Consider the following 16,655-nt stretch of genomic DNA (forward strand, 5'->3'; position numbering starts at 1 on the left):
TTTGGGGTTTTGTGGTGTTTTTTGTTCTGTTTTGTTTTTTGAGACAGAGTCTCATTTTGTTACTCAAGCTGGTGTTCAGCGGCACTGTCTTAGCTCACTGCAACCCCACCCAACTGCTGGGCTTAAGTGATCCTCTTGCCTCAGCCTCCTGAGTAGCTGGGCTACAGATGCACATCTGTGTGCCTGGCTTTTTAGGTTTGTTTGTTGGTTTTTTTGTTTGTTTGTTTGTTTTTTGGGTTGTTGTTGTTTGGTAGACACACGTTCTCACTATGTGGCTTAGGCGGTTCTTAAACTCCTTGCCTCAAGCAGTCCTCACACTTCGGCCTCCCAAAGTGCTGGGATTACCACCATACCCACCTAGAGGAGGTTTTTTGGTGGGGATGTTTGATACAGGGAATGTGAAATAATCTTGATGTTAGGGGGAAAATACTCTAATGGATGAAAAATGAGGCCATTATATAAAGCAAGGTTTGACAAACTGCAGTGCTTGGGCCAGGCCCCTGTTTTTGTTAATAATTTTTTTTTTTTTTTTTTTGTAGAGACAGAGTCTCACTTTATTGCCCTTGGTAGAGTGCTGTGCCAATCACAGCTCACAGCAACCTCCAGCTCCTGGGCTTAGGCGATTCTCTTGCCTCAGCCTCCCCAGTAGCTCGGACCACAGGCACCCACCACAATGCCCGGCAATTTTTTGTTCCAGTTTGGCCAGGGCCTGGTTTGAACCCACCACCCTCGGTATATGGGGTCGGCGTCCTACTCACTGAGCCACAGGTGCCAACCTGTTAATAAATTTTTTATTAGAACATAACCATTTGTTTATGCATTGTCTGTGCTTTTGAGCTACAGTGACAGTAGTTGTGTAGAGTTGAATAAAGTTAACAGCAGAGACCACATAGCCTGCAGCAAGTTACTATCTGACCCCTGGTCTGAGCAACTGAAATGCAGTTTTAAATAAATTTGATATTTCACAGATTGGCGCTGTTCCCTTGGCTGCTTTGGGGGCTCCCACCCTTGATCCTGCCCTTGCTGCACTTGGGCTTCCAGGAGCAAATTTGAACTCTCAGGTACAACTTACTATTCTTTAACTTGTGACCCCATTTTTATAGAAAATCAGTTCCATTATCTGTTAGTTTGCATTTCAAGAGCAGTTAATAGCTACATTGTTGTAATTTTTTCTTCTGTAGACTTGTTAAAAATTGATTTAAATGGTCACTGAATTAGTATGTTCCTTTGTCCACAAGAATTTCTTGTTTTATATAGTTAAAAATAGAATAGGTTCACAGGATGCCAACACTTCTTCAATAAGTCACGGTGTTAGAGTTAGTAGGCACGAAAGGATGAAAATGTGGATTCATAATTTGTTTTTCTAGCATGGAAATTTGTTTTCTTTCACTATAATTTGGCTAAACTCTATGAAGCCTTACTTTGTGGACATATTTTTGTATTATATGAAGCAGTTTTGATTTTTATTCTACACGTTTCTTAATGTTACTTTCCCTCAGAAAAGTCTTTAAATAGACAAGAATATTCTGCCTCATAGTCTTCTGGAACTTGCTGAAGCTTCTCTATCCAATACTGTAGCAACTAATGTCACCTTTTTTTTTTTTTTTTTTTTTTGCAGTCTCTTGCCGCAGATCAATTGCTGAAGCTTATGAGTACTGTTGATCCCAAGTAAGGATTTTTTGTTTCTGTTGGTGATGTGTGTGAATGTCTAGGAAACAGATATTTTTTTGATAGTTAACATGAAAGTTATTTTTTCTTAAGAAAAGCAATATATATTGTTTTCTAGAAAAAAGGCAAAAAATCCTTTCTGGAATTAAGCCTATCTAAAAAGGATTTTGTTTTAGTGTAATTGAGTCTTCTCCTAATAATTGTGAGTGTCTTGTAACAGGTGAGAGCAAAAGAGCTAACCGGAGGAGACCTTAGTTTGAATATCAGAGACTGACGGTAATCAATAAACTTGAGTTACAGAGGAGCAGAGCTAAGGGAATCACTGTCACAAAGCAGAGACTATGTGTGTTACATAACTAATAGCTGTGTGATTTATAGCCAACATCTTCTAGGTGCTTTTGATAAATGTTCTTCATTCTATATCTGAAATTGTTTCCTACTTGATCCATGACAAAGTCATGAGATTTTTTAATTTGGTGATTTCTTTGATATGTTAGATTTGAACTTTATACCTTTTCTCCTTAACTTAGTGAAAGTAACTGTTAGTAAGAGGGAGAACATGGGGGAGAGAGGACAGTATCATTTGACTTAGTACCCTGTTTCCCCGAAAATAAGACAGTGTCTTATTTTAAGGTGTGCTCCCAAAGATGTGCTAGGTCTTATTTTCAGGGGACGTCTTATCTTTCCTGTGAGTAGGTCTTATTTTCGGGGAAACGGGGTAGTTAGTGGCTTTTTTTCTTGAAAATTCTCTTACAGTTAAAATTGAAGCATGTACTCGCCCTCTCAACTTAGAAACTAACATAGCATCAGTACTGTTAAAGTCCTCTGTATGCCCATTCCTGATGCATTTCCCCGTTCCCCACAGACAGCTGCTGTATTAAACTTCAGAGTCTAGGACTTATCTCTTGCACATGTAAACTCTTAAGGGGCATCTTTGGCCTTTTACCTCCGGATTTCATGTGTGTTCGGTGGGCCATTGTCCTATACCTCAGTTTCTCCCCATGTACAAAATGTATTTGTTTATGAAAAGTTAATGGATGTTCAGCAAAATTTTAAGTATTTTTCTTACTCTAGATACCTCTGAGTGATTGAAGTACAGATGCTCATTGTAAAGATTTAGAGCAAAGCCAAACTGTATATTGTTTACTAAAGTTATCTCAGGATCCTCCCCCTCTTTTTGAAGGATTATTTTACTAAAATGACAGTACATGAAATATTTATATATTTTATTTGAAATACTGGTGTGTGTTTTGAAATATTTCCTATCTAAACTTTTGGTTCTGTTTCAGGTTGAATCATGTAGCTGCTGGTCTTGTTTCACCAAGTCTGAAATCAGACACCTCTAGTAAAGAAATAGAGGAAGCCATGAAAAGAGTACGAGAAGCACAGTCCCTCATTTCTGCTGCTATAGAACCAGGTAACACGTGTTTACACGCTTTAGACCACGTGATTCTTAGCAGAAGTTCTTATGGCGTAAGTGTGGAAGTATGTTGGATAATACACTAGTCATCTTTTACTTTTCAAAATTTTGGTAAAATAAAAAATTATATAGTAGAGTGCCACCCGGATATATTTACATATTTACAACTATCTGGACATATACCTGGTTGTCACAGTGGTCCCAGTTGCATCCTGTGCATAGAGGACCACAGGGTATTCCTAGATGTTCCCTAAAAGGAACAGGACAGCCTTCCACAAGGATTGATCCAGTCCAAAGTATTGGTAATACCTGAGATTATCTAAAACTTGATGTGATGTTTTGTGTTTTTAATCCTTGTCTAGATTGGGACGGCATAATTTTTAAGTTTTTTAATCTGAAAAATCTAGTGGAAGTAGTTTTTGTTTGTGTCATTTATTTAAAGAAAATCAGATGTGTTATTCTTTGTAGATTGTGTTTTTGAGACCAATGAATGGATATCTCATTAATCTACGTAGCTACATATGTTTAGGTCTTTGTCCCTGGATTTTTTTTTCCCTATTAAACAATGTCTTGTTCATTTTTTATTATTTTTTTAATAAATGAAAATGTGTTTGAGTGCAGTGAACACCATTCTAATGATGGGCGCAGCAGAAGCCCTAACTCAAACATTATACAAGGGATTCATGTAACAAATATTTTGAAATTTTAAAAACAAAAAAATAAAGTATAGTGCTTGATAAACCGATACCAAATGTTTTATGTGTACTACATCATTTTATCAATAAAATGTCCAATAGTTGCAGGCACTGTGTAATAAGCAGCAAGAGCTTTTAGATACAAAATTAAGACCCACCATGCTCTAATTGGGGGCTTCCAACTTTTTTTCATTTCTGTTGCACCTTGGAAGAGTAGGAGTTGTCTTGGTCCACACACAAAAGCTGCGCTTACCTCTCATGATTTCTGACAACACAGATGAGCAAGAAATGTGCTCACGAGATGAGTGTGGCTGTAGGTTGGACACCTGCAATTGTTTTCTGTATTCACTGAAAACTCATGACTGGAATGACTAAAAGTAGTTTCTTTATGGATCGGTATTTTTTCCCTAAGATTTTGTGAATTTATTATTTATAATGACATTCACAATAAATTGAATCCTATTAATGAAATGTCCCAAATGTGAATCATAGAGGAACTTGGTCTCGCTTTGATGATAGTCCCTGTGTTTAAGTGGACTAAATAAATAGACTTAGAAATAAAGTCCAGGCTTTATTTCTCTCATTAGTTTCTAAGTTAAAAGAATTTATGTGTTATTTAAAAGCTAGGAAATAAAATAATTTAGTTCTAGACTTGTCTCCCATACCTACACAACTGAAAATGGATGGGTAGGAAGAGTGATGGGTTGGGTTATTAAAATCCAATTCTGTTACAGAAATAAGAATGGAAACAGTGAATTCGTCATGACTTCTGGATCTGTTCATTAGCCCCTTTGACATACACATGCATGCATGTAAGTTTATTTAGCAAAGGAGCATGAGGTTAAGTGGCAGAGGAAGAGTCGAGTCCTCCTTTGAACTCTTGAGAATGAATATGTGCACATGAGCACAACAAGGGACATTTTGCTGGACCAAGAACTTTAAATGGTCGACCCTTTTCGTAGATTGCTGTAGCAAAACACTTCACAGTTCCCTCAGTCTGACAAGTGAGATAGTCAAAGGACACTTATCTGAGAATTAAAGTCTAATGTGGACCTACCAAAAAACTTGAATAATTTGTAATTTGCTTCTCTTCATTAAACTTCAACATTCTGATTCTAAAATGGTTATAATATTTAAGGATGTATGTAAAAGCCAAAGTTAAGATGATACATTTTCAGAACAACTTCTGAATGGGAATAATCATTCTGTTTGATGATTTCTAAGCACAAGCTTTTTTAAAAATTTTAAATCTAGATAAGAAAGAAGAAAAAAGAAGACATTCAAGATCAAGATCGCGTTCTAGGAGGAGGAGGACTCCCTCATCTTCTAGACACAGGTTAGACAGATTTTTTTATAGCCAGTTTTACTTTAAATGAAGGTAAGTTCTGACACACCTGTCTTAGACTCACTAGCCCCTGGTTAAAGCATTTATTTTTTTATTTTTTTATTTTTTTTTGTAGAGACAGAGTCTCACCATACCGCCCTCGAGTAGACGGCTCACAGCAACCTCTAACTCTTGGGCTTACGTGATTCTCTTGCCTCAGCCTCCCAAGCAGCTGGGACTACAGGCGCCCGCCAACGCCCGGCTATTTTTTCATTGCAGTTCAGCCGGGGCCGGGTTTGAACCCACCACCCTCGTTATATGGGGCATATCATCTCATAACTCAGGTGTTAAGATGCTATCAAGTTTACAGTGGTAGATTTAAGTTTTCCAAAATTAAATTTCTCTTGAAAGCTCAAATGTTACTACTACCAACAAATTCATTTTTTTCTTTTTTTTTTTTTGTTATTAAATCATAGCTGTGTACATTAATGTGATCATGGGGCACCATACCCTGGTTTCATAGACCGTTTGACACATTTTCATCACACTGGTTAACATAGCCTTCCTGGCATTTTCTTAGTTATTGTGCTAATACATTTACATTCCACATTTACTAAGTTTCACATGTACCCTTGTAAGATGCACCGCAGGTGTAATCCCACTCTGCCCACCTCCCTCCTCCCTCCCCCCCTTTCCCCCTTCCTCCTATTCTTAGGTTGTAACTGGGTTATAGCTTTCATGTGAAAGTCATAAATTAGTTTCATAGTAGGGCTGAGTACATTGGGTACTTTTTCTTCTATTCTTGAGATACTTTACTAAGAAGAATATGTTCCAGCTTTTTTTTTTTTTTTCAGTTTTTGGCCAGGTTTAGTTTTGAACCCACCACCTCTGACATATGGGGCCTGCAGCCTACTCCGTTGAGCCATAGGCGCCACCCTCATTTTTTTTTTTTCTTAAATTAATAGACTGAATTTATTTTTCATGAAAGCTTTTCTTCCAAATGCTAAAGTCTTGAGTAACTTGAAGGTGATGTTTTCACGGAAAGAGAGCTAGCTAGTTCATCTTCTGAGTCACTGCGTGGTTGTCTCCCTTCACGTATACTTAACTTTACTAAGCGTCTGAAGTGATTTTTGCATGCTTCCCATTCTATCAAGAACCTACTCAAGAGGCTTGGTTTAATTCATCTTCTATTTTAATAATACTGAAGGGACCAGATTTATTAAAAATCAGCTTTCAGAGACATCTTTAAAGTAAAAATGGCATTTCTGTTGTTCTTAACTGCGAGTGCACACCTATGTGCCAGTGTAGAGTGCAGTGAGTGTGCCAGGCAGTGAGTGGCCGCCACCCGGTTTGTGCTCAGGCGTCGCCAGCACACCCACCATTGCTTTTGTACCATTAGTGCAAATATCAGCACAGTGAAAAAAACAATATTTTATTATCTTGAAAATAATTTTGAACCTATGGATCCCATGAAGGTGTCTTGGGGCATGTAGAGTTTCACAAACCTCAACTTGAAAAACATTGCTTGAGGTTATTTATCACCAACTCTTTTAACCATTCTTCATTTTTTTCTTGATTTCTAAACTGTCTGGTTGGCCTAATTGCATTCTAGTTGGCTCCGACATTCAGGACTGCGCTGCTCTAGTTGTGGTGAGCTATTTCTGCTGGATTCAGCTCCCCTCCATGTCCTCCCTCCACTTGACTCTTACATCTTGTTTGCTGATAGCTTTCACCCCTGGGTCCGTCTTTTCTGAAATTTAGTTCTGTCAATTGTCTTTCTTCTCTTAGAATCTTTTATACTGTGCTTTTTACCAAGGGTTAGACATTTCTCCCATTACCATGATTCTTGAAAGATCAGTGGAGTAGGAGGCTGTCCAGAAAGTATCCAGCTGTGTGATAATGAAAAGTAGTGCTACGTATTAACAGGGGCTGGGTACTTTCTGTGCAGCCTTGTTGTATACATTTGTTCTTTCTCAGAGATAATCCCTTTCTCTTCATTTTCATTGTCATTATCTTACTCTCATGTCATTGTTTTAATTTAAGTCATTTCTTGGGTTATTACAGGGTTGTCCTCTGTGTTACATCTTTTATTCCCTGTCCCCCCACCTTGTCTCCCAGCCTGTCCATTCTTAGAGATGTCTTTGAAAAAGCCTGAGTCTGGGTCATGTCACAGATCTCTTGAATCTTGAGAAGTTCCCTTAAAAATGACTTTGAAGTTCTTTACTATTCAGTCTCCTTTATCTATCCACACAGGTCCTAGGCCACTCCAAATTACAGCACTGCTTGCCCGACATACATTGTTACTGTGTCTCCATGTTTTTGCTCAGGTTTCTTTCTGCTTGTTTTACATCTTCATCTCCACCTAAGGAACTCCTTTTCCTTTTTTCAAGGTACAGCTCACATTTTACTTTAACATACAGTGTAGGTGCGCCTTACGGTCTTCATCCTCAGGACAGTGCTCTCATACTCCAGTTTAACCTCTTTGGGATATATCTCATCATATGATTACCACAATTTGTACTAAGTTTTTCTCCCCTGAGACATTTTTCCTAATGTACTAAATCTTACTAGGCTTCTCAGGTTTTAATAAGAATTCCACCCCACTCCACCCCCCAAAAAAACAAAGAGGATTTCTAGCCAGGTGTGGTGGCTCATGCCTGTAATCCTTGCATTCTGGGAGGCCATGGCAGGTAGATTGCTTGAGTTTAGGAGTTCTAGACCAGCCTGAGCAAGAGTGAGACATCATCTCTACTAAAAATAGTAGAACTGAGGCAAGAAACTCAATTGAGCCCAAGTTGGAGGTTGCTATGAACTGACACCATGGCACTCTACCCAGGGGGACAGCTTTGTCTTAAAAAAAAAAAAAAAAGAAAGAAAGAATTCTAAGACTTCCTTACTATGACCAGTGAAAACTAGAAGTAAAATACTTAATCCCTGAATTCAGATACTTGTAATGTCTTATAACAGAGATAATTATTGTGGATGGGTGTGTCTTCAGCATCTCAGTATATGAGAGGACCGTAACTTTCAGTAAGCTTTCTTATTTTGCTAGATATTATGCTAATCTCTATTTGATGATTGCAGGCACGTAGAGTAGAGTCCCGAGCTACTGGAGAGGCTAAGGCAAGAGAATTGCTTGAGCCCAGGAGTTTAAGGTCGCTGTGAGCTCTGACGCCGCAGCACTCTACTGAGGGAGACAAAATGAGACTTTGTCTCCAAAGGAAAAAAAGTGAGAAACTCTGAAGTATTAATAAAGGTATTACTAATTTCTAAGGTAGCAAAGATATTTATTCTGTTTATTGAATAATGAAAGCAGCCAGAAAGGAATTATCCCCGCTTAATTGGTAGTTAGTCCGCATGTCTGATCCTTAGCTGAATATTCACAGTGTTTTTACATTTATATACATGTTCTGGCTTCCTTTTACGTTATTAGGCGGTCAAGAAGCAGATCGAGGAGGCGGTCACATTCTAAGTCACGGAGTAGGCGACGTTCCAAAAGTCCAAGACGGAGAAGATCGCATTCCAGAGAGAGAGGTAGAAGGTCAAGGAGCACATCAAAAACAAGGTAGAAAAGATTGTTAACATTGGGTGAGAAGACAAGTGTCAGAGTTCCCAAGACCCCAGATACTGTGCTACTACATGATAGAAGAGGTGGTTGGGTTTGGGAAGCAGAGACAGGGCTAGACAGGGGAAGAGACTGTAGAATTTGAGGGGACTAACATTTATTTTTCTGGTGCTTTCTTATAAACTGGAACTTTAACTTCTAGCTAAAGGCCTATGTAGAATTTCCTAGTAAAAATTCTTACCTCTCCTACTGCCTTTTTTTGTTTTCTACTTTCCCCTGGACCACTGCCAAGGATTCAGTACTACCAGCCATTCCTTGCAGTATGCCAAAGTAAGGCAGGACAGCCGCGCCTCCTCATCTCTGTGTGTCTCATTATCAGTGACTTGGACACATCTGATAAGGATTGCTGTACACCCTGGCCATACTGGAGTTTCTCTAATCCTGTGAATTGGGACCAGTCAAGAGTTAAAGTGAGGATTTGTGAAAAAAGAAACCCGTTAAACTTATACATTCAGTAACCAGTCTTCTCATATCGAGCCCCAAACCCTTTTAAACTGTATGCCCCCATGATTTATATTTGTCAGACACATACATTTTCACAACGCTTAATTTTTTTATCAACTGTTCTTTGTCTTTTTCAAAAATAGGTACCTTAATTTTCTAGAAGCAGCCCTATGTTTTGTATTATTTTATCTGTTCATGTATTTAAATAATGTAATTAAAATAAGTACAACTGGGAATCCAACAAAATTTATTCTTGGTAAGCATATAATTCAACTGATGGGAACAGGGAGCTGGGTTGGCTGTGCTGTCAGTGTTTAGGCTATAATGTACTTTTCATCATGTTACACAGTGAACCATCTGTTAATCCATGGTTCTTAATGGAGCAAATATTCAAAAAGGAATTCAGCATTTCTTCCTCCGAGGACTTTGTGGTTACTAAGGGAGGAGTGGTGAATGTAATTGCGGGGGGGGGAGGAGGGGGCTGTTAAATGATGGTTGCCACTTGCTAATGTTGGAAGAGGTTTAATTGAGATGTGACTCAAGTATTAAGTTCTGATAAATTTGACTAGACTCTGGGGGACATGGTTTCAGGTAGAGAATGCTGTTTCTTGAAATAGTAGTTTCATGTAGGTGGGCATGAAGATATAAGATCACATGTGGAAAGAGATCATAAAAGGCTTTGTTCACAGTATATTTGCACTTGATGCAGGAGACAACTAGAATGGGTTGAAAAATGATGAATATGGAATTAATATATCAGGTTTGTACATTAAAAGATTTTTGAGAGAAAGTGCGGACTCAATTAGGAAAAGGATGACTGGAACCCATTAGGGGACAGTTGTAATCTAAAAATAAGATGATAAAAACTTTAATGAAGAGAGCGGCTAACTGATGGAACAGGATGAACAGAGAAAGGAAGGAATAAAATAGGGTAGAAAGATTAGCTCAGACCAATAAAAGGAATACTTTGATCCATAAAATTGTGAAGTAGTTAAGGTAGGGGTGTGTGTATTCATGGGACTCCGATTGAACACATGGAGGCTGGTGCTCCACCCTTTGCTCAGGGTCTTTGGAAGATGGTAATCTGGGGGGGGCAAATACTGTGGTGAATAAAATAAAATGTGTCAGAATCTGTGAAAAGATTTTGATTTTAGGTATGGCTGTAGGATGTTTCTCTAATAAGTACTGAATGGCTGAGAGTGTGTAGCAGCAGAAAAAGAAGCTTGACTTGATCCGTAGTGAAGGTTCACATGGGATATGTGCTTTGGAAGAACAATGGTGATGCTATGGGTTTTAGCCCTGCTGGGAGAGGTGGGTTGGGGGAGCAGTAGTCATTAGAGAAAAGAAGGGTTGAAGAGCCTGAAGACAATTACTAAGCCTGTGGTGTTGACCACCAAGACATACCAAGAAACTGGCCAGCATCCTAATTGTTTTCTCATCTCATAGTCTGTGCCAATGGAGATAAGTTTTACATATGAAGTACCAGGAGAATAGGAGGACGGGATTCTTAAAGGAGTTGCAACACAGATGTGACAAATGAGCTCTTATTTTTAAAACCTTTTCTGACAGTAATATCCAGGCTTTGAAAAATGGGATTAGATCTGATCATACTTTAGTTTTTATTTGTAACACTGTATGAATTGGCATTCGCTGAGCCTTCTAGAGCACTAAAAAATTGTGTTCATTTGTTAGAGACAAAAAGAAAGAAGACAAGGAAAAGAAACGTTCCAAAACACCCCCTAAAAGTTACAGCACAGCCAGACGCTCTAGAAGTGCGAGCAGGTAAGGTGGCTCAGGACACACTTGCTTTTAGCCTCACTTCCAAGATTATCAATAGGTGAAATGTTTTCTAGAACATAGATAAGTTTTTCGGTGTTGAAAAAGTTAAGCTTTGCCATTACTGAACGCTTTTGAAAAGACAATTTGTGAATAGTGACCTGAGGTTTCTCTTTTTTTACTTAAATATTTTAAGGTATACAGTATATTTTCTATAACGCAAAATTCAACAAAGGTTAGTTTTTCTGTCTTAACATTTTTTTAACTAAAGCATACTAAATTGTTTCATGAAATTTGCTTTTTCATGGGAAGTTATAGTTGCCATATTTACATGTTATACTGCAGAATTTTTCTTCCCTTATAATGGTTCATTGGTAAATTAATGGGAAACGATGCAAGTTCTGATACATCATTCTTGGACTAATTATGTCTCTAAACTATCATGGTGAAAACTGAAATCCACAGAAAATATATTTTTCATACTTTAATTTGAAATTCATAAGAAATTAATAAGGACTACCCATACTTAATTTTATTTTTTCAATTCTCATTTACACATTTTGCTACAGTGTTTATTAATCTACATTACTTAAATTCACCAGAATTTAAAAAGAATCGACTCAAAATGAACAAAAGACCTACATATAAGCGCTAAAGCTATATAACTTTTTTTTTTTTGGCCAGGACTTGGGTTTGAGCCCACCACCTCAGGCATATGGGGCCAGTGCCCTACTCCTTGGGCCACAGGCACTGCCAAAAGCTATATAACACTTAAGAGAAAACAGAAGTAAATCTTTTATGATCTTAAATTTGGCAGTGGTTTCTTAGATAAAACACCAAAAGCATAAGCTGCAGAAGAGAAAAGATAAACTGGAGATGACCCACATTAAAAACTTATAATTCAAAGGATACTATCAAGAAAGTAAAAACCTAGAGTACTAGAAAATATTTGCAAATTATACATCTGATAAAGCAAGACCTTTTTGGTACCAGGGACCAGTTTTATAGAAGACAATTTTTACACAGACTGGGGTTGGGGGTGGACATTGCTTTAGGATGATTCCAACACATTACATCACGTCAGGCCATCCGGTGTTAGATCTCATAAGGAGCAGGCAGCCTGGATCCCTTAGATGAGCAGTTTACAGTAAGGTTCTTGCTTCTGTGACAAGGTGATGCTGCCATGTATCTGACAGGAGGAGGGGCTCGAGGAGCAGCCTTAGATAGTGTGTTGCTGGCTTCCTCTAGCCCAGCGGTTCTCAACCTGTGGGTTTGCAACCCCTTTGGGGGTCTCCTGTATATCAGATACTTACATTACAATTCATAACAGTAGGGAAATTATAGTTAGGAAGTAGCAATGAAAATAAGTTTATAGTTGGGAGTCATCACAACATGAGGAACTGTATTAAAGAGTCGCGGCATTAGGAAGGTTGAGAACCGCTGCTCCAGCCTGCTGCTCACCTCCTCTTGCATGGCCCAGTTTCTTACAGGCCACAGGTGGGTACTGTCCACAGCCTGGAGTTTGGGACTGCAGTGACAGGGACTTAATATCTAGAGTATGTACAGAACTCTTAACAACTCTGTAGTAGAAAGGCAAATAATCCAATTAAAAAGTGGCAAAGATTCTATAAGCATTTCTCCAAAAAAGATAAGCAAATGTTCAAAAGTATAGGAAATGATGTTCAGGAATTAGCCGGGTATTGTGCTGTGTCCCTATAGTCCCAGCTACTTGAGAGGCTGAAGCAAGAGAATTGCTTAAGCCCAAGAGTTTGAAGTTGGTGTGAGCTGTCTCAAAAAAAAAAAAAAAAAAAGAAAAGAAAAGATGTTCCAACATTATTAGTCACTAAGGAAATAGAAATCAAAATCACAGTGAGGTAGCACTTCGCACCCATTAGGATGGTGATAATCTAAAAGATGGAAGTGTTGGTGAGGTTGTAGAGAAGTTAGAACTCTGTGCATTGCTGGTATGAATATAAACTAGTACAGCTGCTTTGGAAAACAATCTGATAATTTCTAACAGTGTTGAACATCGAGGTTTTTGACCCAGTAATTTTACTCCTAGAAATGTTACCCAAGAAAATGAAAAACGCATGTCCATGTAGAGTCTTGAACATGAATGTTTATAGTATTATTTGTAATAGCCAAAAAGTTAGCCCATGTGTTTATTAACTAGAGATGGCTAAACAAGATTATATGGCCGTAAAATGAAGTAGTATTCAGCAATAAAAACGATACATGGTTTGACTGCTATTTGGATGAACCTTGAGAACATTCACCAAAAGCAACATAATTGTGTGATTCTATTTATATGAAATTCCAGAATTGGAAAATCTATAAAGATAGAAAGTAGATTACTGGAGTGCCAGGGGTCCGAGAGAATTACAGGAATATGGGGTCTCTTTTTAGAGGTGATGAAAATGTTCACATTTTAATTTTGGATTGCTTTGTTTGTGGCTAAGTTGTATAACTGTCATCTTACCAGTCTGACACCTTTTGAGAATCATGAACAGAATTTTTTTTTTTTTTTTATTGTTTGGGGTTCATTGAGGGTACAAAGAATTAGGTTACACTCCTTGGCATTTGTTAGGCAAAGTCCCTCTTACAGTTGTGTAGAATTTTTTCTGTAAGTCATGAGCGGGCTGTCGTGGTGGCTCACAGCTATAATCCCAGCACTCAGGGAGGTAAGTCAAGGTGAGAGGATCACTTTAATGCAGGAGTTCAAGACCAGCCTAAGCAAGAGCAAGACCCCGTCTCTACTAAAAATAGAAAAACAACCAGGGCGTTGTGGTAGGTGCCCATAGTCCCAGCCACTCGGGAGGCTAAGACAGGAAGATTGCTTGAGCCGAGGAGTGTGAGGTTGCTGTGAGTTGTGATGCCACAGTGCTGTAGGGTGAGCCATAGAGTGAGACTCTCGTCTTTAAAAAAAAGAAGAAGAAAACAATAATCGCTGAAAGCAGGGTTTGTTGGGGGAAAGTTTGTTGTGTTTTCGGAAGTCAGTTTGATATCTTCATTTCCACTAGTTCTCTGAATTTGATCTAATGATTTAAAAGTTAATTTTTTGGACTTTATAAGTGTCTACATTTTATCACAACATTATTGTATCACAACATTATTGAGTTAACCTGTACCTGTTCTGAACGATGAATGTTTGAATCTAAAACTGATTTTTTTTTTTTTTTTTTTTTTTTTTTGCAATAATAGTTTACTTCAGACTTCAGGCTTTTCAAAAACAATTGCTGGAGATTAGGGTTTTTCTTGAAAGCAGTTAAAGGAAAGAAAGGTACATGGTTTTCACAGGTTTGTTTAACTGATTGTTCAGATAGTAGTAGGAAGCTGGTCTTCATCGTAACAATATTGTAGGGATTTCTCGTGAAGCCCCATCGGTGTCTGTGTGTTTTTAGATCACACTGTATTTTAAAGCCCACTTGGCATTTGTGATTCTAGGGAAAGACGGCGACGACGAAGCAGGAGTGGAACGCGTTCCCCTAAAAAGCCTCGGTCTCCTAAAAGGAAACTGTCTCGCTCCCCCTCCCCGAGGAGGTAAGGGTTTCAGCCGGAGCTTTTTCATCGCTTCTCAGCCTTGCCTAAGACGGAGTGTAGATCTTTGTATTTTCCAGAAATTGTCAGTTGTAAAGATCTCCTGTGAACGTTCTTAGGAATGTTTTTATGTATTCTTCTTTGAGACTTGAGACTTAAACACTCCAGGATTTCAAAGTTGTCTTATTTCTATCTTGTGTACTGGGGTCAGGCTCACTCTCTTACTGTCATTCTAGACATAAAAAGGAAAAGAAAAAAGATAAAGACAAAGAGAGAAGCAGAGACGAAAGAGAACGATCAACCAGCAGGAAGAAGAAGAGTAAAGACAAGGAGAAGGACCGGGAGAGAAAATCAGAGAGTGACAAGGATGTAAAAGTATGTTTACAGGCTGACTTGTTTGGGTATTTGGGGCGATGCCGGTCCTTTTGAGAAGTGATTTTTCTTTGAAGACGTTTACTTTTGTTCTTTTCCTTGGCAAAGCAGGTTACACGGGACTATGATGAAGAGGAACAAGGGTATGACAGCGAGAAAGAGAAAAAGGAAGAGAAGAAGCCAATAGAAGCCGGCTCCCCTAAAGCAAAGGAATGTTCTGTGGAGAAGGGAGATCCACTGAGAGAATCCAAAGTGAACGGGGACGACCACCATGAGGAGGACATGGACATGAGCGACTGAGCTGCCGGGGCCACCTGTGCACATGCATCAGTGTCATTCCTTGTGTGATTTCTTATGCTGTACCTGTTCATCTCAAACCTAGATGTATACAGCTCTGAGTTATAAATGGTTGTAAAGCTCTTGGTATTGACATTAGTTATTTACATCAAAAAGCTTTTGGGAAATGGTGCAGGAGTAACCAGTTGTCACAGTGAAAGCTGACTGAGTAACCAAGCACTTTTACTACCCTGGTGCTGCTTCATCATAAAAGTGAAAAGCTGCATGCATCTACATACAGCAGGCATGGGTTGTGTATGTTGTATGATCTCCTTTATCAAGTAAGTTCGCTTAATAGTATTTCTAGAATTTGAGTCATTGCCGTAATAGAGCCATGTAGGGAATGCACTGATTGCATGTTATTGTGGCAAGAATATCCTAAATGTCATTAAAATCCTCCAACATGACAGATCTACTTACGGTCTTGTTTGTTGACATGACGAATTAACATTCTTATAGTTACATCTGGAAATGAGCATTTGAAATAGATAATCCTTTAAGCCTTGTGGCGAAATTTTTGTGGCTTTTGTTTAACTTTGAAAGGTTATATATGCACTAACCTTTTTTGATGGCTAATTAGGCTTTAATTACAGAAAGAAGATTTCAAATAAAACTGTCTTTGGCAGTGAGTAAATAGCATATTTTGAAGTAGAGTTGTATACTTTTTCATAAGGTGTTTAGGAATTTTTTTCCTGAAGTAATAATTTATTCCACATTTACATCAGTGAAAGCTGTCTGCCTGTCCTGAGTCCATCTGTTTAAAAAAAAAAAAGTGATCTCCTGTCCCGATTTTCAGTTTTCCACCCTTAACGTCAATTTGTTTTAAGCACAGTGTTGGAAAAAGGGGGTAGTGCGTTTTAAATTGACCTTCATATGCTTTTAAGATAAGACAAATCTACTTGATAATGTACCTTTTATTTGATCTCAAATTGTATAAAACCAATAAATTTGTGTTACTGCAGTAGTGATCTTACGCACACAGTGATTTCATGTTATATGCAAAGTAGTTAGCAACTGTTTATTAGTTAAGGAGTTTCGAGCTTCACTTTTGTGCAGTAAAAACAAAAGTAGGCTACAGTCCGTGCCATGTTGATGTACAGTTTCTGAAATTGTTTTACAAGACTTTGATAATAAACCCTTAAACTTATGTTCATGTTCCTGTAAAACCGTATTTGTATTTATTTACGCTACTGAATGTATGACATTTACCTCATTCATTTCACAAATTAAGTTCTTTTCCTTTCTATCAACATTTAAACATAGTAACAACATGAATTCCATCACTGTAGTGGTAGTTGTCATCAGAATTGTCAATAATGATTTAATTTCTATCCAAAACAGTCATTTTTTTAGCTTAGTATTATGATTTTATTTCTTACGGTTCAGGTGTGGGAATGGGATTGGGTAAAGCAATGAACTTTAGGATGAATAAATGACCCCAACTATATCTAGTAAATT

The 16,655-nt window shown here is 38.1% G+C and overlaps 1 protein-coding gene across 5 annotated transcripts in view; it reads left to right on the plus strand.

Moving 5' to 3' along the window:
* Positions 1-16,344, plus strand: part of SRSF11 (serine and arginine rich splicing factor 11) — a 41,011-nt gene extending 24,667 nt beyond the window's left edge. For 3 of the 5 annotated variants that reach the window (XM_053590334.1, XM_053590333.1, XM_053590337.1), the window contains 9 exons: positions 969-1,061; positions 1,619-1,668; positions 2,958-3,085; positions 5,038-5,119; positions 8,541-8,672; positions 10,869-10,958; positions 14,397-14,492; positions 14,726-14,864; positions 14,970-16,344. In XM_053590334.1, the coding sequence (XP_053446309.1) occupies positions 969-1,061; positions 1,619-1,668; positions 2,958-3,085; positions 5,038-5,119; positions 8,541-8,672; positions 10,869-10,958; positions 14,397-14,492; positions 14,726-14,864; positions 14,970-15,161 (1,002 nt within the window). In that variant the 3' untranslated portion in view covers positions 15,162-16,344. The remainder of the gene's footprint in view (positions 1-968; positions 1,062-1,618; positions 1,669-2,957; positions 3,086-5,037; positions 5,120-8,540; positions 8,673-10,868; positions 10,959-14,396; positions 14,493-14,725; positions 14,865-14,969) is intronic. The other 2 variants (XM_053590336.1, XM_053590335.1) reach the window with 1 other exon arrangement.
* The last annotated feature ends 311 nt before the right edge of the window (positions 16,345-16,655 follow it).

Source organism: Nycticebus coucang, chromosome 5 (genome assembly GCF_027406575.1).
Source record: "Nycticebus coucang isolate mNycCou1 chromosome 5, mNycCou1.pri, whole genome shotgun sequence".
NCBI lineage: Eukaryota > Metazoa > Chordata > Mammalia > Primates > Lorisidae > Nycticebus > Nycticebus coucang.